The sequence below is a fragment of the Anas acuta genome, chromosome 1 (assembly GCF_963932015.1).
Source record: "Anas acuta chromosome 1, bAnaAcu1.1, whole genome shotgun sequence".
Taxonomy (NCBI): Eukaryota; Metazoa; Chordata; class Aves; order Anseriformes; family Anatidae; genus Anas; species Anas acuta.
Window position 1 is genome coordinate 175,936,653 of NC_088979.1, and position 22,767 is coordinate 175,959,419.

Consider the following 22,767-nt stretch of genomic DNA (forward strand, 5'->3'; position numbering starts at 1 on the left):
CCATCATTATCACAAAAATTCACATTATCACTCACAGAGAAAATTTACATTGTTATTATTATTCACATTATATTCACAGAGAAGTGAAGGGTACAGATGTTGCCATGTATTTTAAGGTTTGCAAAATTAGAGTCTTTCCATTTACAGCCCTGTAGCTTTTTACTTGTTGCACCTTTGACTTTGTAAGTCATTCACTGACATACCCCATGGCTGCTGGGGCAATATTTTTACCTTGTACACCCAAAGGCTTTTGTCCTCGTGGCCTTGTACCTTCAAATTTCAAGACATTGATATGTCTCTGATGTTGGTTTTCTCAAGGGTATGCATTGTGAATGATGTTTAAGTTACCCTTTCTTCTCCTTTCCCTTTTTCACCTCTTACTTTGTAGCTTTTGGATTACAAATTTAAACTCAGGAATACATAGAGCTCAGTAGATAACACTTGTAGATGATTATTATTTAAATGGCTCAGAAATACCTTCTCAGCCCTCATGCAACAAAGGCAATAATATGGACTTTAATAATTATATATATACACTATACATGTTACTTTTGCCCAAGTTTGAATAATGTCAAGCATGAATGACTGAGAAAAGATTAAGGGTGTTACTAATTATAACAATAAAACAACTTAAGTCTAAGTGGATGAGACAGAAGGAAAATAATTATTAAAAATTCAATAGCAACTATTCTGTAGAGACAAAAAAAAAAAAAGAGAGAGAGAGTATTTGAGGTTACAGAGGGAAACGGTCCTTAGGCATTTGATATTACTTCAAAAATTGACCCAAATTCTCAGATTCTATTTAATAGAGATCCCAAAAGAACATATCTGAAGCTAATCTATCTGAACCTTTTCAAACATCATCAATATTTCCCACCCGAAGAAGAAAAGAATAAGGGATCCCTTGGGGATCCCTTGGTAATCTGTCATGAAATGAAGGCTTTCTTTAAAGAAATACAGCAACTCAGCCAAAGAAACAGTAGCCCAGCAGGTTTATCACCTCTCTCAAGTACTTGCACTTCAAAATGTTTAATTTTTTTTTTCAAGTAGTTTAAGGAAACACAGAAGCATAAACAAACACCGTATCCAGACACTAGATAGTGCTATCAACTTAACTATCTAAATCTCACAATGTAAAAACATGTAGTGGAATATTCTCTTGATATAGAAGAAAATGCAGCAGTTATTAATTGTCTTCCATAATTATTACATAACTTAGCCCTCTTCTATCCCATGTGAGAGAGCTCTTAACAAAGACAATCATGTCCTCCATATTAATCTCTGTCTCTTTGAAAAGAAATTACAATTAACATTAGGCAAATCCATTTTACAGGAAAGAAAAATATCCTGGTACCTAAAAATTCCATATGTCATTTTTGCTGTTTTGTTTTCATAAATAGGGCTCAAAGAGCCTGACTTGTACTGAAATAAACATTAGCATAATGCCTAAGGATACAATTTTTATACCTGACTATGGAGTGTTGGTAGCATAAATGCTGAACTTAAACTGTAGAATAACTCATTAGGAAATATTTACTACAAATATGCTTGAAGTGTTTTTAAAAATTAATATTATGCTGCTATGCTTGGCTTAATTAGCTTTCTTTTTCATTTACAAAGCATATCTGTCTGGTTTATGAACTTAGTCTCTATTTCCCATTCTTGCAAATCTGTTTAATTAAAGTTTTAACTACTGCATAAGCTTTAGAAACAGTAGAATGACTTTTATTACTAGAAATCTAAATACTTCTTTTAAATATGATCATATCTACATATACTACATTGGAAATATGACAAGACATACTACAGAATATTTCTGAATCACACATGATTCTACTACTTTTAATTAGATACCATCCATTTCCATTATGTTGCATGTAGACAATTTTGGTCTTTTTGCACAGAAAGTTACACTAGTAGTAGAACTGTGATTAATTTAGCCAGTCACCAAATCAGTGCCCTGAAATACATTAAAGGTATGTACCAGTTTCTAATCTGCTTTTTGATTTTCTCATCCATTATTCTGTTCTATCTCTTTTGGAGGTCCATCACTTATTAGACTCCTACATCTACTAGTATGGCACTATGCTTTGGTTTTCAATTATAGCAACCTGTATCACAATCTTTTTCAGTATGTATCACTTGCTCCCCTTCATGCTATAATAAAATATTAAATGGTAATTTATTTTTGCTATATGTACAAAAATGAAACCTATTCATTAGAAATATGACCTGAGATACACCTGAAGCTATAGAAATACATGATATATCATAATGGCTGAATATTAAAAAGCTTGTGGCATAATGGTCAGTGAGCAGAAATCATTTGTTCAATCACTGCCAACTAACAACAATAAAGCAGAAAATATTTTTGTCTCCCCTAATCGCAGACGCTGGAGACCCTGCTTAATGACTTGCTACCCATTATACCCAAAATACTCTACAGTTTTATCACACGATTTACTTCACAGAAGTAGAATGTCAACAATAGTGAGTTCTATAATCATGAAAAAAGATAATAGTCATTTTCCCTCCTATTCTCATTTGAATCTCGTAACCACTGGGGTGATCAAATTCAAAACCTTATTAGTTCTGCTATTGTAACCTAGTCAGACCCTCATTTCAAGATCAGTTTGCAGCACAACATTACGGTGGCAATCTTTTCAAATGAACAATTTACAATTAATATTTCTGCCAATATATATTTGTAAGCTTTACATAATGACAACCACAATAATTTCAAAATTTTCAAATTACAAGGGCAATCATTGTTCATGGCTGACAAACAGTACTGTAAAACACAAATTGGCACTAAAGAACATTGTCAGGCTCTAAATGAGGAAAAGAAGCAAACAAATGTGAAACTTTACACTAAACTTTACTCTAAATTTGAGAGATAGAGAGAGAAAGAAAGTATCATCAGTTCATATTTTGTATAATTTTGTGATTAATTCACTCAATTGAAAAATATGAAGCGTATCAAACAAGTATAAATCTTTGAAGAGGTGACTTTTTCGTACTCTTTATATATGTTCTCATCCTAGGAAAGACCATGTAAGATAAGAAAAATACTGCATAAAATACATTTTAACCAGATTTTAATTTAGACTAAATTGGTCTGTTTCTTAACATTAAGAAAGCGAGGATGGTTCACACCAACTGAGATTGATCCTATGAGAGTATGCTCATATGGTCACAACTGGGGGTGTCAGTGCTTTTAAAGAAGTTACTGTGCTTCAGCTAGCATTGGTAGGCAGACATGTCATCCCTGTTAGCTTATTACAATGTCAAGTATACTTTTTTCACTTGAGTTGCCTTCAGCAGTTCCAAAAGTGTATATATATATATATATATATATATACACACACACAATCAAAAGTGTTACAACTGCTGGTGTTTCCTTACACTAGTAAAAATTGAAATTAATCTTCTTCATTAAACTGGAGTAGTATCATGCATTTGGTCAGTAGTTCATATGAACCACTTCAGGATGCAGTATCTCCAGCTGTGTGGAAGTGAAGAAGGCAGGGAAGTGTGTGTGCATGTAGAAATGGGAGACAAGAAAAGTAATACCTTTTAAAACCACCAAAGCAGTCACTTGCAGTTACCTGACCATTAATTGATTTGAAAAGAACAGAAAGTCTGCTTAATTTCTACTCCAAAGGCAGCAATGGAATTTCGTCAAGAAAGAAAAAAAGTCATTAACCATACAGGTAATGAAACAACCCCATATCTAGTCTACTTCACAGGACAGTGTTCTAGCCATTATTGGTAAATGGATACAACTCTTTCACCATGTCACTGGTTGAGTTAACCACCCTAAATATATTTACATAAGATAGAAAGAAGGCTTTTGCACTGCTGTAAAATGAAATAATAAACAGTAAGATTTATTTGTTATTCAGAGTTGACATTTTTGTTTCAGCATATTTTCCTTCAATTTGCAAACACAACACTATCCTTGATTTTAACATTGGTCCAGGAACTACTAAGCAAACATCTATAAGTTGAGAAGATGAAGTCCTAAACTGCTTGGGATAAAAACTATTTTTCTTAAATACCCTTTATTCTGATGCCCAAGTATGGATTCCAGTGCCAGATTTCAGATGGCCAATGGCATTTGTACCCATAGTTTAGAAAGAAAGAAAATAATTTGCTGGAATTAAAATATGTGAAAGCATTTTATTAACTATGAAATGTTTTAAAATGTTACTGCATTTTAATCACTTGCTGCTCAGTTTTTTTAAAATCTTCATAAAGACAACCTATTGAGCTTCCCATTAAGATGATTACACTTGTGTTTTCTAACAATCCGATATCTTGGCAGCACATCAACTTTCAGTGAAACAGAAATCAAATGTATTTCTTTAAAGGAAAAAAAAAAACCTACAAAATACATCCTCTCTTAAATAAGAGAACATATAACAAATATATTGTTCCTCTCAATGTGACATAAGACATTTAAAAATTAGTATTGGATGTCATAAAATCGTAGGATAGTTCGTGTTGGAAGGGCCCTGAGGAGGTCCCTAGTCTGATGTCCCACCCAAACTAGGGTTGGCTATAAGGTCAGACCAGATGGTTCAGAGCAGGGCTTTATCCAGATGGATCTTAAACATCAGTGATGGAGACCACAAATTCTCTGGCAACTGTCCCACTGCCTGGCCACCTTCACGGGGAAAAAGTTTCTTCTGTCTGGTCTGAATCTCTCTTTATTTCAAGTTATGCCTACAGTCTAGTCCTCCTGTCACTATGAAGAGCCTGATTCCATCTTCTTGCAAATCTCCCCATAAATACTGGGGTGTTGATGTTATGTGACCCCAAAGCCTCCTCGCCTCCATGATGTCTTGCTGTCTCATCTTCTCTTTACAGGGCAAGTGCTCCAGCCCCTAGCCAGCTTGGGTTCCTTCTGCTGAACTCACTCCAGGTTATTGATGTATTTCCTGTCCCAAACTGGACGTTGGAAGGCTATGTACTATGTGTCTATTGTCTCTTGTCTGTCTATGACACAATGGTACTTTTCTTAAAATAGTATTTGTGCTCCTGTCACAGCCCTATTCAGAATGCTTGCATTTAAAACCCTTCAAAATGCCTCAGCATTCTAAAAGATAATTTCCTAGAAAATAAAGACCTGCCTAATAGTATTTAGTACTGCCTAATAGTACCCTTTCTTACACTGGTTTCTGCTCAGTGTCCAGCAAATGGAAGCCTGATAGGAGAAGTAAATTGGTGACATAACTCTGCTGAATATTTACACTGCAGGGAACTTCACAACTGACCAGTGGTGGAATGAACCAGCTGAAGCTTCATGTTCTCAGGCGCTGATGCAAGCACTTTCCAGATAGACTTAGCTATTTAAAAGGCACTTTTTCCAGCTCCTCTCCAATATTTCTGTTCTCCATCCTTGTAGTTTTCAATGATAAAGACATAAAGTGCTTGTTTGTCTCTTTTCTCTTATTAATATAATATACGTGTAATATATATTAGTGCAAGATAGAATGGTACTTCACACAGCTACAGCTAATGCTGGCAATAAGTGCCAGAAGAAACATTTCATGCATATGCTGGAGTATATTTCACAATAACCATAGGCTGCATAACTACAGGGATTTACTGAAAGCAAAGACAAGTGTTACTCTAAGTTGTCTACAGAGCATTTAAAAAACTTTCCCACTGTTTATTACTATGGCAGATTAAAATAGTCTTTGAACGCTACTGAGACTCGTTACACGTGGTGTTCACAGCTATGCCATCTTAAAAGAGATGCTGATTTTTGCATTTTAGAGTGCTGCTTCCCTAATTAAACTCCCCCCAAAAAGGAGGGGGGGGAGCAGAGGGAGGAGAAACCATTAAAAAAAACTTTCTCCCTCCTGTAGATTCAGCTGTCATTTGTGTCTTGCTTCAGATGCACACTAACAGAGAGTTGCTGACTACTTATTTCATCACAATTGCACATTTTATTTACATTTTATTGTATCTTATTTACTTTATTATATTTTATTACAACTTTTTAGTACTTTTGATTTTAGTCTGAATAGTAGCTGTGAAAACTAGTGTTGATGGTATTTCTTTTATTGTCTCAGTGTTGCCCAAATCAAATGGCCTCACTTCAGAGGTAATAGGATATGTTGTTTCTGTTTTGTTTTGTTTTCTATAAACCAATCCTTCAAATTCTGTACAGTCTTGGAGAATCATATTATACTGCCTCCTTCCCTTGAATGTAAGAGTTCCAGAGATCACAAAGCATCTACATGGAAACTCCCTTGCCTTCACTCAGTTTAAACAAATACAACCAACAGAAATATGAAATAAATGGCACTGATGATAAACACAACCTTTTAGCAATCTTACTGCTTCTGTCTGTACTCTGAAGAGGAAAATATGTTTAAAATGTTACAGATATTATTTTATAGATAGAATCATAGAATCATTAAGGTTGGAAAAGACCTCCAAGATCATCCAGTCCAATCTTCTCCCTAACACCATTATTATCAACTAAACCATGTCCCTAAGTACCACATCCTACCTTTCCTTAAACACCCCCAGGGAAGGTGACTCCACCACCTTGATTATAAATATTATGGATATAATTTAAGGAATGAAGACCTAAGTACATGGAACAATGAGTAAATATTAATATAATATTAATAATCACCTTTATACCATGGCTGGGGGGAGGAGATGAAGGGTTAACAGACAGTCCAGAAAACTGCAAATTATTATTTTTGGCATTTTCTTTTTTCTTTTTTTTCTCTTTATTTAATGCATTTTTGAAAAAACATATAACTCTTTTCTCTGAAGACAAAAGACAGTGTGTTTATATATTTCTTCCTGAAATTCAACTTTCTGTTCTTAACCTTTTTTCTCTTCATGGATCTTCCCTAAATATTAGACAAACAAAAATCTAATGCAAAGCAAAAACGTCTCTCCCTATTTTGTAGTGGTTCTGAATAATGCCAAATTTTAGAAATGTAGCTTTGCTGAACTACATTATTGGGGCTAAAGATCTACAGAACCTCAGAAATTCAATATGGATATAGGAAATCTTCATTCCAGTTTTGCTGCATTGCCTTTATAACTTGAAGACACTGTAACAATATTCATTCTCATCAATTGCATTTAAAGAAATGAGGTCCAGTCATGCAAGGACTTTGCATATGGAAACAGAATCAAAATCAATGGAAACTCTATTTAAGAGATTTGCAAGGATACACTCAATGCTGAAGAGTCATGACAGAGCAGTATTGCTGGAAAATAACAAGAGCTTTCATTGACTTAAAAGAGTCCCATCAGTATCTAACTATAAGTAGTGCAAAATAAACTGCATAGATACCGCGAGATATGCATTCCGTGCATACAGACACATAATAAAAACATTTTGGATGTCTAAGAGCTTTTCATCTAAAGAGAAGCTTGACTGTTACTACTTCCTTTAGATACATGAACTGCAAAGACAGAACAATATGAAGACTACTATTACTCACTCCAAAGGAAAGATGTTCCAAAATTTGTAGTCTCCAAGGACAGTGCTGTGAACCTGTTGAGTTGACTGCTCTCATTTCTGTTGATCCCATCAGCACCCTTGTCAATGTGGATCCCCACATTCTGTGCTGACAAGCCCAACAGAGACAATGGACTTTGAGGAGGAAGGGAATAGCCATAAATAAAGCCTGTATATCATTATCAGCTGTGATTGCTAGTCTATTAAAGGTGACAGTCAACATGGTCTCAATAAGGGCAAATTGCGTCTGACAAATTTGGTGGCCTTCTGTGGCCTTACAGCAGTGGTTGATAAGGGAAGAAGAACTGACATCAGCTACCTGGACTTCTGCAAAGCATTTGACACTTTTCTGCATGACAACCTTCCCTCTAAATTGGAGAGACATGGATTTGACAGATGAACTACTTGGTGGGTAAGGAATTGGCTGGATGGTCACACTCAAAAGAGCTGTGGTCTATGTCCAAGTGGAGACATTCGACAAGTGGTATTCCTCAGTGTATTCGGACTGGTCCTGTTTAACATCTTTGTCAGTGACATGGACAGTGGGACTGAGTGCACCCTCAGCAAGTTTGCCAATAACACCAAGCTGTGTGGTGCAGTCAACACACTGGAGGGAAGGGATGCCATCCAGAGGGACCTGGAGAGGCTTGAGAGATGGACCTCATGAAGTTCATTGAAGCCAGGTTGCAAGGTCCTGCATCTCAGTTGGGGCAACACCAAGCACAAATTCAGGATGGATGGAGAATGGATTGAGAGCAACTCTGAGGAGAAGGACCTGGGCTGTTTGTTGATAAGAAACTCAACGTGAATTGGCGAAGCATGCTTGCAACCCAGAAAGCCAACCATATCCTGGGCTTCATCAAAAGAAGTGTGGCCATAAGGTCAAGGGAGGTGATTCTCCCTCTCTACTCTGCTCTCTTACACCTGCAGTACTGAATTCAGTTCCGGGGCCCACAACATAAGAAGTCCAGCGGAGGGCCACAAAGATGATCACAGAGCTGGAGTGCCTCTTCTATGAAGACAGGCTGAGGGAGTTTGAATTGTTCAGTCTTGAGAAGAGAATACTTGGGACAGATCTTACAGCAGCCTTCCAGTACCTTAAAGGGACCTACAAGAAAGCTGGAGAAGGATTTTTTACAACAGCATATAGTGATAGGGCAAGGGGTTTGCTTGAATCTGAAAGGGTACTCCAACAAGTGGACAGAATAACCAGGTTTTGGTCATATCTTAATGCAGTATGGGATCTTTGCCTGGAAGAAATATAACATTCTGCATGACAACAGGAGTACATGAATTTATACTGTGATCACTGCATTTAATAGCTGTAGATGGGCTTTATTCCTATGAAATTTCTACTCCTATTTCAAACTTATTTATATATTTTTTTTCTTTCCCAATATTCTGTGGCAATGGTTTCTGCAATTTAATGATGCACCTCACAGTAAAATTAGAAAAGTTACTGATGCTTGTTTTAGAACTACAGAACAGGAATACAATGATATATTTCTGCACTGTCATAATGTGAGAAAAAGGAAGTAAATATCTCCTTATTCACTTCTTCAGAGCAGTTTTGCAAGATGCCACACTTAAATGCAACATTGTTTTGCTGAACCATTCAGTACTAAAACATTGTCTCCTCATAGCTTAACAATATCCTTGGACAAAAGTTTTTAAAATCACATTTTCTACTGGCTCACCAGTAATTCCTAAATCAGCTATGGTGTTAAGAAACAAACAATGACACGTAAGAATGAGAATTAGCGCACCAAGCTCTTGCAGACCTGGGCAACTGTGATAGACAGAAGAAAAATTAGTTCAGCAAGTTGCTGAATGGACTTAATTTTACATGTTACTCATTTAATCCAAATTTTAATATTGCTTTCCTTCTTGTAAACCTTCATTTATTTGTGTTACTGAAACACACCATGACTCAGCCATCTGTGATAGATTACTATTTTTGAATTTGCATTAGTGCATATAAGATAAATGTCTTTTAATATGTTTAATTTCAAAATTATATAAAGTGTTTTATAATACCAACATTTATTTTTAACAAATTAAATTATATTGACTTTTAAAAGAAGTCCTACCTTGGAAGAATTATAATTTAATAGTTTTCAGGAATCATTGTAATGATTTCCTACTTAAAGCTAATTCTCTTGTGAATCCAAGGAAGACAAAACAAAACCTGATTTATGGGATCTACACTGTATATTATCTATATACAAGCTGACATCTCAAGGGCTAAATGGTGATTTTCTATTCTTTAAATTCCTTTCAGGAGGAAGTTACATTATCCAAATTAAATTATGAGTTATACATTTGTGAAGTGTATTACAATCTTCTAGGGATTTACATGACACAACTCATTTCATCTGGACTTTCAGCTAGATTAGAAACAATATCAGAGAACTGAAATTCCAGGATTTTTATTCAGCAAGTTTGTACCATTTTTCCACCATCAAAGCATATTTCAAAAAGTGAAGTAGTATGTTGTTCATAATTTCTGACTACCTGAATAATGCAAAATGAAAGGTCAAAATGGACCCACTATAGATGTCTCACCTATATATATTTTCAAAAACTAGAATGTAGCCATTTTTATTTTCAAAAGGTAGCTATTTTTTTTTCCTCTTATTTAATCCTTTTAGAAATGAAGGACTGAAAAGAATTTTTCTACTGTGGACTTAAAACTCCTGAACACAAGTACAAAGTACATGGAACCTGCCCTTTGATAATAATGGCTCTATCTATATGGTCTCTCATTACTTTCAGTTACTAACAGATAGTAAATGAAAACTAACTTATTTTAATTAATAAGACAACACAGTATTCTTGTAACAAATTATCCCATACCAGGCACCAAAGAGATTAAATACATAGATTCATTCACCTATGATAGCATAACTACAGACCCACAGACCATATCATCTATCACCCATCTAGTGGAGCACTACATGAAAATACCTTCCAACTCACAATTATTTGCATAGCTTTCTTCACAATGAAGAAAGTGTCTCACCACTGAAAGCATGCATTTATTAAATCTGTCAGTTGACATCAATCAAAATTTGCAGAGGAACAGACAGACTTCATACATTTCACTGACCTTCCACATAAAATGTCCAACATGGCACAATTCTTTATATAACCACCACCTCTCTGCAAAACTGCTATACCTGCAAGTAGCTTCATAAGTACATGAACCCCACTATATGTGATTCATGATTCTCACTTTTCTGTACGTGGGAAATGAAATAACCGCTCTGCAGTGAGAGAGGATGTTTTCTTGGCAAGAAGAAATTCTGATTGATCACTGGAGCAGCAAGAGGCCTAACTACATGTTGATTTGTGTTGTTTGTTTGTTTGTTTAGTGTACAGGCATATATATTCCACCTCAGACATTAGGAGCAAGGATTTTCAAATGTTCTTCTAGCAGCATATATCAGTTCCGCATCACTTTTCACCCATACTAAAAAGGAGTCAGAACAATAGATAAGAGTCTTATTTTAATACCTTCAGGTCTACTTTGCACACTTCTCTGCACACATTCAGAAACTCTCAATTTTATTAAGAGAATCATTTTTATGTTGATCTGGATTAATTTAATGTATATAATATATAGACATAAAATCTTCATCATTAACAGCAATACTTTGGGGTTTGTATTAAAGACTGTCTTCAGATATATCAAATAGGAGTCAAAATCCTATCAAAATCTTATCAAAATCCTAGTCAAAAAGTTTGTTTCTTAGCATAACCAGTCATCGGTTTTAATAAGAAATATCCTAGTCAGATGCCTGCTTGTGGTTTCACAACAAAAATAATATTTATTTTTGAAAAATTTTGCCAGTTTGTTGTTTTATTATCTAAGCTTTTGCTTTAGCTAGTCCTACAAAAAGTATTATTTACATTGTCTACACATACACTCAATTAAGGGACAATGGCATGAAAAATAAACTTAGAAGTTGTAATGGCCCAGTAACGTATGCTTTGTCTAAAAACAAGTTTCTACAGATTAAGCAAAAGACGCTGAGACAATTTCCATGTGATCAAATAGAAAAAGAAAAAAAAAAAGAAAAAAAAAAGTACATTTGAATTACTGGCATTAATGTTTCTAACAATAAATTAACCTAACCTGTTTTTACAAAGGCAAATGAGAATCATCAGTCAGTCTTCTATACCCACATGTGATATACTAACCTAAAGGCTTGTCAGTATTCTTCACACACTCTCACAGCTATTATGCTCCAACACCTTTGTCCACTTGGCCAAGAACACCCACAGAAGTTAACAAATAGTTCAGAGTTTTAAGGCATTTGAATGTACAGCATAATTAATTTCCTATAATTTGAACATTTAATGTTATTAAACACCTTTCATATTATCAAAAATTCCATTGCATTTCAAAAATACAGATAAATAATGTTCATAATATAGAATATTGAAAAGTAACACTTGAAATTATTTTCTATTGCAATTTTTTTCTGACATTGCTACACAATTTAATGAGGAATACTGAATTATGAATATCAGTCTTACCACTTACAATGTCAGCAGTAATATCAACGATATCAAGGAATGAGTACTTTATTTAGGATATAGGTTTACTCAGACATAGGTTTTGACTTGGTAACATATGCTATTCCTACATTTTCTTTAAACTAATAGCTATTCTTAGCTTAAGATAACCATAGTTTTTGAACATTAAAATCTTTTCTTAGCATTTATTATTTCAGCCTTTTGCTTCAACAGAAATATCAGAATTTCTTTCTCAAACTGAGATGCTTGGGAATTTATTAGTAAAACAAAAGTGATATGGACTGCAAAAGGAAAAAAAAGAAAAAAAAAAAAAAGCACAGACATACCCCACAGTGGTCAATAGCCCGTCAGTGCTGCCATTAACTAGGGCTCATTGAGACCACACTCAAATTCTTGATTTGAATTGCAGCTGCCAAATACTTCTTAAATATTCACTACACCAGAATCATTATCCAAATGAATTGAGTCTCAGTCCCATATTGTCTAAGAGCTTCCAGGGTCATTCATATCTTAGTGTGGGAAACTAGGGATTTACCATCCCAGCTCTATGCCTATTCTGTTCTATACCTGGAGAAAAGAAACCCTTTCAAATAAGTGTTTTCATCAAAATGATACTGTTTCCACAAAAACTTTTGTTTTACATCTACTAGTAATTTATTTCCAATCTGTCCCAGCAGGAAGGGCTATCTGTCAGAGTAAACTAAGTCCTGGGGTACTCAAGAGTCTACTCTTTCTGCAATTCTTTTTCTGATAGAATAATTTACTCCAAACCAGTCCCACCACATTCCCCACAGATTCCTACAGACTGCAGGAAAAGCAGTCATCTGTGAGAGTTCTTTGTCTCAAAAATAAAGGAAGAAAAAGAAAAAAAGGACCCACCTCTACCCCCCCCCCAAAAAAAAAAAAAAAATACAAAACAACAACAAAAAAAAACACTCAGAATATCTGACCTTAATTTGCCAGTCATAGTATGAAACAGCAGCTGGACTCTCTAACTAAAAAATCAGAGCCCTATAATCTTATTTTAAAAAAAATGATGTATGATTACCTGCCTGTGTATGTGATATTCTAAGAAACAAGCATTATTTGCACACATGTACCTTTCATGAGAGAGTGAGTAGCTTTGTGTAGCATTTCTCCTCTCATTAAAAAGGAGACAGGTACAACACTGACACCCTGTTAAGGACAGATAGAAAGAAAATACTAGAAAGTTCTCGTTGTCTAGGATACTGATTTAAAATCCACGGAAAAGCTGCACTATTCCTATAAAGACTCAGAGACTAAGGCTTAAAATACTTACTTGATAATGTCTCCTTCAAGAGCAATCACTCGTTTAATGATCTTCTGTTCAGGGTTTCTAGGAGACCTGAGACAGGGGATAAGGTTATACAATCAGTAATGTTCCCGTTGTTTTAAGAAAATGAAAAGAAATTCCACAAAGAAATAGACACTATTAAAGTCATTAGGAGATTCCAAGTTCTCCTTGATATAGCATCAATCATGATGTTCCATCCTGAAGTGAAGCTACTGTAATCATTCTCATTGCAAACCATCATTGAAGAGCAGATGCTGAAAAATGACCTGCATACGAACACTACAATAATCAACATTACCTTTTATCATGAAAAATATACTTCACAGCATTAGAAATAAAATGTCCCACTATCGATGAAGAGGGTACCTTTGCAAATAGATTCATATGTTAAAACCCTAATTCTCTGTGGAACTGTAGCATCATATTGTGTTTAAACATAAATGTTATTCTTTCACTTTGGGGAAAAAAAAATCCCTATGTCATACTGATATTTATCACTAATTTAGTTAAACCTTGCTTAGGGAATTGTGGAGATTTTAAAAAGACAAGTAAAATTTTCTCCAAGTATAAAGGATTCTTAACATAATACCAAGCTTTCACTTCAAGTTACGAAATATATGAATATATCACATTGAGTGGATCATGCATTATATAGTATTACAAAAAACGAAGTTGAAGTTGCATGCCCAGTCTGAATAGTCCAGCTTTCTGAGTGTATATTAAGAGACTGGACTACTAAAAGTGTTATTCTATTTCAGTTTAATGACAGACTAACATAGACCCATGTGCACCAAGGACTTTCTTTCCTACATACTTTACCTCATTTTCTTTCATTTTTAACTTTTAATTATTTAACTATGTAAACTTAGTAGAGCATTTTTATGGTTTTTTTTTTTTTTTTTATGTTTTTTTTTTTTTTTCTGCTGCTTGTATATTGAAAAGGCAGTGAATTTTTTGATTTTCTGCAGATGCTTGGGTTCTTTGTATTAGACTCCAAGCACAGCCTGCTAGCAATGCAATAACAAACCTGTACATTACAGGTTTTGTGCCTGAAAACATTGGCCATGCCATCTTCACAACATAAATTTCAGCTCACCTCTGCTGAAGAGGTAGTAGACTAAGACTACATTTTCCTAAAAAGCAAAGTCAAGTTTAAAAAATTTGCTTGTAGTGACTTCAAGACTACACGTATTTGCAATTCACTTTCACTTCCAAAAGCTAAAAAGAAAAATCATTTGAGGTGAATTAAAAAGATTTTTTTTTAAATTTGAATTCAAAAAGTATTCCAAATGTTTCAAAAGTTTTACTTTTGTGTCAATATATTTATATTTCAATGTAATGAAATAAAATAAAAGGAGCATAATTTTGAATTTCAAAAGATCTGATACTTTCACTTTACAGTTTAGCAAACCTGAAAACCCTATTTTCACAAAGCAGTGTGGAACAGTGAACATGAATAAGGACCATACTTTGATTCCCTAGTCAGCACTGGAACTTTCAAGTAATTTTTATGAAAAATTTACAGTAAGATTTTATTTAGTATGAATTTTACCAAAAGAGCTCTATATTCCAGTTTACTCTTCTCTTTCATCTCAGGCTGAGAATACACATTTTTGTAATATTTTTACATTTCAGTTTTGGGCAGAATTAATCAGGTTTTAGATGTTTATATGATTCAAATATCTGGAGGATCCACACCACTTTCTCATGCTGTTTCCTAGTGGGTTTCAGTGCACACTCAGGCATTGGCCTTCTCTCATTCTAAATTAGAGGGCAGCCTAAATAAGAATGTTTTATTATTACATTCTATTCTACATTTAAAATACTTGCAAAACCTATTTATTTGCTAATTATCATTTATACACTTAGACTCAGATTTTAGCATTTTCCTGTAAAAATTTAACTAATGGAAATAATACATAGTGTTTGTGATGAATTGTGCATTTGATAAAGACTGAATGAAAACAAATTTACGGTTCACTCTTTCAAAATTCTGTCCTGTTATAACACTTTACTTTCAAAGGTTCTTTGAAATGTCCCATATTAGCATTTACACTTAATTAGTGTATATATTACACTATTTACACTACAATACATACACTTAATTAGTGTATATACTACAATATATACACTTAATTAGTGTAAGTACTAACATCTCCCTTATTTTGCCTTCATTCTGAAACAAACAAACAAACAAACAAAAAACACCACCAAAACACACCCCACACCTTTGAGGAACATCTCTCTGAGTATTTGTTCTAAAGTATGGGTACTTTTCTGCTACTGATGACACATTTAACCAAAACACATAATTAATCAAAAAAACTTCAAGGAATTCCTTGTAGATAGTTATTGTAACTCATGAATATTTTTAATATTTGAAGCCAGAATTTAACACAAACTTTATATTAACATTTTGATTCAAAGTCATGAAAATGTCAAAGAAATGGTGGCAGGCTCACAATCAAGGATTTTCAACAGGAGATCAGAATGCTTTGTTCAGGAGCCACATTAAATAAACAGGAGGTGAGAGAGATTAGTTCAGAAATGATGGATATTGATGCCTTCCTGAAAGGTGCTTAGTTTAACAGTGGGATTTCTTTGACTATGGAAATCACAGTAACATGCAGACACCAGCAATATCTGTCTTTGAAATTTCACCATATTCAGCTATAGATAAAAGTAAACAAAAAAGTGGGGAAAGAAAGAAACAACCAGTAACTGTTTAGTACTCCTCTCTCACTAATATCTGCATGAGATAAGAAAAAATAATCTTTGAAAATTAGGTTTGTTCAAAACAGAAAGAAATAGATGAAAAAATGAAAGAAATAGTTGATCTACTTCTTTGTACCGCTCCTAAATTACACTTTTTCTTCATTCTCCTTACATAAAAGGTCACATACAGGCAAGTTCATTTCAAACAACATTGTGTGGGAAGAGATGAGATTTCTAACACACAATGAATATTTTTCTCCTGAAGATGGCATTCAGAAGATATAAATATCATTAATATGAATTAATAACAACCATCCCTACACTTAACAGCCAGATCCAAATCTTATGTTTCACAGAGTAGTCAGTTTGGACATGTCTTGACCATTTTCTAAATCAGTCTCTAAAAAATAGTAAATATACTTTCTCGTTTACATAAAACCATGTGTGAATTAGGGACAATAGAGCAAATAGAAACAGTCAGGATGATTATGAAAATCTCAAGTACATTACATACTAATGCTTAAGTAGCAGGTAGCAACACATTGGGAATGCACTAGGAAAAACATCTCTGAAAAATAAATCCACTTGCTAAATACATATTGAATTCTACTCCACTTATAATCACTTTTCCTTTTTTTTTTATTTTTGTGAAGAAAAGTAGAACAGGCAAGTCTAGCACTGTGTCTCTCAAGTTTGATGATAATTCATTGTTAACAACTTCTATTTAAGCTGAACTATTTTTTTTTTCAAGCACCTCAGGAGAACAAACTGTAATACAAAAAGAAAGCAATGATTTCCGTAGCATCCAAGACTGATAAATATTTTAGATTTTTATCTGTCAAAACAATTCTTTAAACTTCACCTACAGATCACCTGATGGCTGGCTACAAATAATGGAACAAAGGAACATCTTCTCTACCTGAAGCACCATTTGTTGATGGGACATTTCACTCTGCCTTAGCAACAATTTCTAATTTGTTCCTAAAAGTAAGTTTATGCACAGTGCAATGTAGAAATCCCAGCCTCATTCACAAAGTCATGAATCATGACATCAAAATCCAGATTCAGAGCTTTAAGGTAAAAAATAAATACCAAGGGAACATTAGACATGCGGTATCTATTTGTATTCAGTTCTCCAGATGCAGCCTTAGCAATTCAGTATAGGCAACCTGACATAATTAATCTCTAGTAGTAGTCCTAACCTTCTCCTAAACCTAGACGCATATCCTAAACCTGTATGTTTTCCTTACTCTTTCAGCTGTAGAGCCATCATCTACACACAGCTTTCATTAAAAACTAATGAGCAATTCTAGTACAGTAAAAGAAGAAAAACAAATGCCTTTGCCATCAGGACATCATTAACTTTGGATTAAAGCCTGTCATGTTGGGCAACTTGTTTGAAAAGGAAATAAGCGAGTTAGGTTAAGTAGACAAGAAGGTGGATCACCCCAGCAATTAGGGCAGATTCAAATTTCTTATACATCATCAGCAAGTACTTTAAGATACAATATTCTAATCTCCAGCCTACACGGTATTCTGGCACTTTTATCTCTCCAACTGATACTGATGAAAAAAAAAATTAAAAAAAAATGAGATAATACAGAGAATACATAGGAACCTTCTCCTGCTTACACACATATTAGATTCAAAAGTTAAAAGATATGCTTTAGAAGTAGAGCTATAAAGAGCTCAATTTCCTTATTACTGAATAAATAAATAAATATAATAATTTCAGAGCTAAAGATACTGCATATCATCATGGAAAGAAAATATTGAGAAAAGGAAGACCGGTGAGACAGCTACAGCTAGGTTTTTAAAGTGGTACATCCCCAAAATGAGAGTCTGAAATAAACTGATAATTGACAAGTTTATAAGAAGAGGTAGTTTATTGAGGAGGGGTATAACAGTTGCTTCTCTGTTAGAAAGTAAGGCCTTGCACTATTTCAGGAAAGCACTGACAACCTTTTAGAGTTATTACCTCTACTCCACTAAAACTGAAACATTGATTATGTTTTTATTTAAACTTACACTCCTATAAAAAACTTAAATATATACATACATACATACATGAACAAGTACACATACATCAGTTTATACAAGCATGCGTTCTTCTATGTTCATTCTTGTACTGGGGAACGTACAGCACAGGATAGCAGTGCTACAGAACACATTTACCTGGAAAAACAACTGGAGGAAGGCTGATGACTCTCTGAAGGCTTGCTTTCCTGATTGACTATCTGAGTGCTTCAGTCACAGTATTACTTCAGAACTCTTCTCCTTCCATCATTTGATTTATTTATTTACTCTAATGGATATTGCTTAGCACAATTTTATATAACTGCTCCGTTAGCTAATTAAAATTTGATCTATAATTAAATTAACATAGCAATTCCACTTTTTCTATGTGTTACTTAACCCTTTGATTTGTCTAACTATATTCTTCTAAAAAGTGCCCACAGTAAGTCATGTTAAAGAGCTTAGAACTGAAGTTTCTACAGGCTTTTCTAGAGAAAGCACTCTTTGGGCTATACCCTAAGATCCCAGAAAAATAAGTGAAGGAAAACAGTTAATTTATTTCTATTCCCCAGAGGGATATATTAACATGTGTACCCAAATACTATATGATATAATTCCCTGCCAAGCATGCTGTCTCTGTAATACATAAAAATGGAATCCACTGATCCCAGATAATGTTCAAACACAACATTTGATGCTCAGACACACAGCAGACACACCAAAAGCAATTATACTTTTCAACACATATTAGCACAATAGCTATAATCAGAAGACAAAAATTTGACTTGAATAGCTACAAAATTTAACTAAATAAATACTACTTCATTACTTTCTTCCTTGAGTGAGCACTCAAAGTTTCTAGGTGCATGTCCTAGGAAAAGATGTTATACCGTGAACTCATCGTGAAAAAGCAGCTAATATGTTTTAAACAGCTTGAATTAAATACTTTGATGATCTAGAAGCTTAATTTTTACCTATCCATTATCTTAGTCCACCTGTTCAGTTTTTGTGCTCACTTTTGAAAATTCTTCGAATTTTGATACTGTGAGCATTTTACAAAACAGGTCATTGAAAGGTATTTATTAAAAAGTCGAAGTGAAAGATGCCTGAAGTTTGTGTTGTGCTTAAATGAATCTATTTACATGCATATATATACATAGCACTGTTAGCACATGGTTTTATTTTTCTATGAGATCAAAGGAAGATGTTTAGGCAGCAGATAGAAGTTTGTCTTCAGATTATTCAGTTTACTTCAAATTGAGATTTATGTGATTTGATTACCATTTATATGGAAGTGACTGAAACAATGAACACTGTTTTGTTATAGCATGAAAAGACTGAAATAATGGAGGCCATCTCCTTCACAAACATCGTTTCCGCTTTGATTTACGTCATTAATGCTAGGTAATAAGGTTTCAATTCCAGAAAACGGGATGAAGGGGGAACATTTGAGATCTTAATCTAAAGCTGTGATTCAAAGCCATCCATTCAATGACCTCTTCATTTCCCAAAATTCATTCCTGCCTGATTTGAAAATTCCAATACGGTTACAGTTTATACTTCTGGGCATTTCCAAAAGTGCTGCAGGATGAAAAATTAGTTGTTTATCTCTTTCTTGAGCCTTCTGGGGGCCCGGAAAATAGCCAGAGCAGTAACTAAAATGTAGTTGAAGCCCAAAATAAATGGCACTAATATACCTACAGAATTGGGTACAATTCAAAGTACAATTTTGGTGGCTTTATTTTTAAACCATGCTTGGAGGAAGAGGAAAAACAGAGGTAGTAGCTATCTCATCTTTATTTGCTAGCTTTGCTTAATAAGACAAGCAAGGTGTTCTACTTGGTTGAATCATACACTAGATAAAGTTGTTTGTCATCAAAACAAGATCTGTGCCCTTGGTCAGTGAAGGAGCTTCCCATTGTCAGCACAGTAGCTGATGCTTAAGCTCCTGAGAAATATGTAGCAATATCCATTCTTACATCACTCCTAGTACTATAGCTAGGATAAAACAGATCCAGCAGATCTATTTATAAAAGTTGTATAAGAATACAAATTTACCTAATATATGCACATATTTTCTAAATCAAAACATTTTTAATACATTCAATTCACTTTTTCCCAATCCATAAATTTTGTTTTAATTCCATAATTCTTTATGCAGAGAAAGATCACAGTTAATACTTTGACTTAAACTTCTTAATTATTTTTTTTTACCTCTTCTGTTAATATTTTATATCTTTCTAGTTCCAGCAGATACCGAATATAACAAGAAACATAATATTTAACTAATAATATCACAGATTCTGAGACAATTTTTACATTGTGGAAAATAGCACAATATACTAGCGGGGGAAAAAAACTGACCACACTTATTTCCTTTTTTTTTTTGCTGTCATTTCTGCTGCCATATTCTATTACGTACAATTGCTGTATTAGATACTTCCAGTAATCAGGGACAGTATCTGTGCTCTGTATGGACCCACCAGAGCTGATATTTACAAACTGGATATAGTGAAGGGCCACCAAAAAAATGATAAAAGAGTAATGTAACAGCAGTGGCTTATGGAACTGAGTTTGTGCAGATGAGAGATGAAGAAAAAGGTTTAATTACTGCTCTCAACTATCTGATTGGTGATTAGAAAAAAAAGAATCAGACTTTTCTGAGAAGTGCACAGCAGAAAGAGGAAAGGAAACAGCATGAGTTGCAGCAAGGGAAAATCCAGATGGACACCAGAAAAAAAATTAAAAAAAAATCACACTGCATGTGGTTAAGCAGCAGTACAGGCTTCACAGATAGGCTGAGAAACTCAAAGATGCTCAGAGCTTGACTGGACAAGGCTCTGAGAAGTCTGACCTAACTTCATAGCAGACCTTGCTTTGAGTGGTTGGTAGGCCTAAATGATCAACTGTGGTGCCTTCCAACATATGCTATTTTGTATTTGTAACTATGCAGAGCCTTTGGTTCCATTCAAATATATGAAGAATCATTATTTTGATACCTTGAAAAACAACAATATACACGTTCAGCATGCCAAAAGAGATCATACTGATCATCTTAATTAATGCCTATGGATCCCTTTTGCTTGTCTTCTTGAACAGTACCTAATTCTACCATAAAGCATTATATATAAGGTTATAGTATCATTTCAAACATTCTGAATGACAATGAGTCTATCATCCAGATAAATTACTTCAAAGTTTAATTATCCTTGCTATTAGGAAATCGCATCTGCATTCAAAATGGAATTTATCCAACTTCAATTTCAATTTCATGCTTTCTCCTCTGAGGCAGAAAAACCCTCAACGTTTTGTTTCATCTTCATGCAGAAAGATTTAGGCACAACAATTTTCTTAGATTTCTCTTGGATACATCAGCTCCTTAAACTCCTTAGCATACAGTTAGTTTTCAAATTCCAGGATCATTTTCATGACCAGACTTCAAACTGTCTCCAACTTTTACAATTTCTTCATGGCACATAAACATGAGAAGATTCAGCAGGGTTTACTACTATACTTAATAATGAATTTAGGAGAGTAATCTAGCATTATCATGTTGGCTTAATGCAAAAACTCTTTTTTTTTTTTTTAATTTTATTTTCCATTAATTTCATATATTCAGGCAATAAGCTCATGATTTTCATAGCTGATGTTGAAAGGATACAAAAAGTAACATCTAAGCCCTTCTCTGAGTAAACTGCTTGCTAAAATAGTCAACCAGTAAGTTTTGATTACTACCTGTACTTCACATTCTGTAAAGCTAATTCTATTCTATTCTAACATAATTCTGTATCTATTGGGATAGTAACCAGGTGATTCAGGACATGCTATAACAACTGGAAAGTTTTATTTACTGCCCTGTCTATCCCTATGTTCTTTGCAGGCTTAACCAATGATTATGAAGATAACTGACAAAAAAAATGGTACTCGACTTTGGATCACAAAGCCGTCTGATAGAAAGGCATCTTCACAGTTGAACTAAACCAATTTACAATGTCTACTATGGCCTACATTTATTACATAACAGGCAAGCATTTATTACATAACATCAGGATATTATGCGGTAGTAAAAATATTCTTAATGAAAACATGTATTCTATATTATTGCTATCACCAAAATTGCCTTTACCTAATCATTTTGAAATTTTATTGGTAAGAGCTTCCAGGTTTGCTTGACAAATCCTATTTCTGAATTGACTAACCTTAACCATATTTTAGTTTCTACTGATAGAGTAAGAATAAGCCTTGTGATCATTTTGTTCAGGTAAGACTTTCTTAAGGCCCTTCTTTGTTTGCTTTAAATATTGAAAAAGTATTGCAAATTTTGAAATTATTTGCATTTTCCCCTTTGTCTTTGTTTCCCTTCAGCTGCCGAAGAGGCATTTTCCAAATAGTATTCCACACTATAAAAACCATGTTTTTGTCCATGCTTGCCTGCCAGCAATGTTTGCACCTTTTGACCTTAAAGAGTAACTTTAAAGGAACCTACACAGTTTAGAATTTTTTTCAAACTGAAATATTATACAGAAATCAAGCACAATTTTCGCAATGTTAACAGGTAATGACATCAACGGAAAACATTCTTCAATTGTTCTCGAATTCCCTCTACTGTGAGCCATTTTGTACATTTACCATTTTTCATCCATAATTTACAAAATAAGTACTTCAAGACAGCAGTTGC

General features: G+C 34.1%; 1 protein-coding gene across 5 annotated transcripts in view; it reads right to left on the reverse strand.

Annotated features, from left to right (window-relative positions):
• IMMP2L (inner mitochondrial membrane peptidase subunit 2) overlaps positions 1-22,767 on the reverse strand; it is a 474,976-nt gene that overhangs the window by 137,977 nt on the left and 314,232 nt on the right. For 4 of the 5 annotated variants that reach the window (XM_068669474.1, XM_068669477.1, XM_068669473.1 and 1 more), the window contains exon 4: positions 13,344-13,409. The exons of the other annotated variant lie outside the window; for it this stretch is intronic. In XM_068669474.1, the coding sequence (XP_068525575.1) occupies positions 13,344-13,409 (66 nt within the window). The remainder of the gene's footprint in view (positions 1-13,343; positions 13,410-22,767) is intronic. 5 annotated transcript variants of the gene reach the window in all.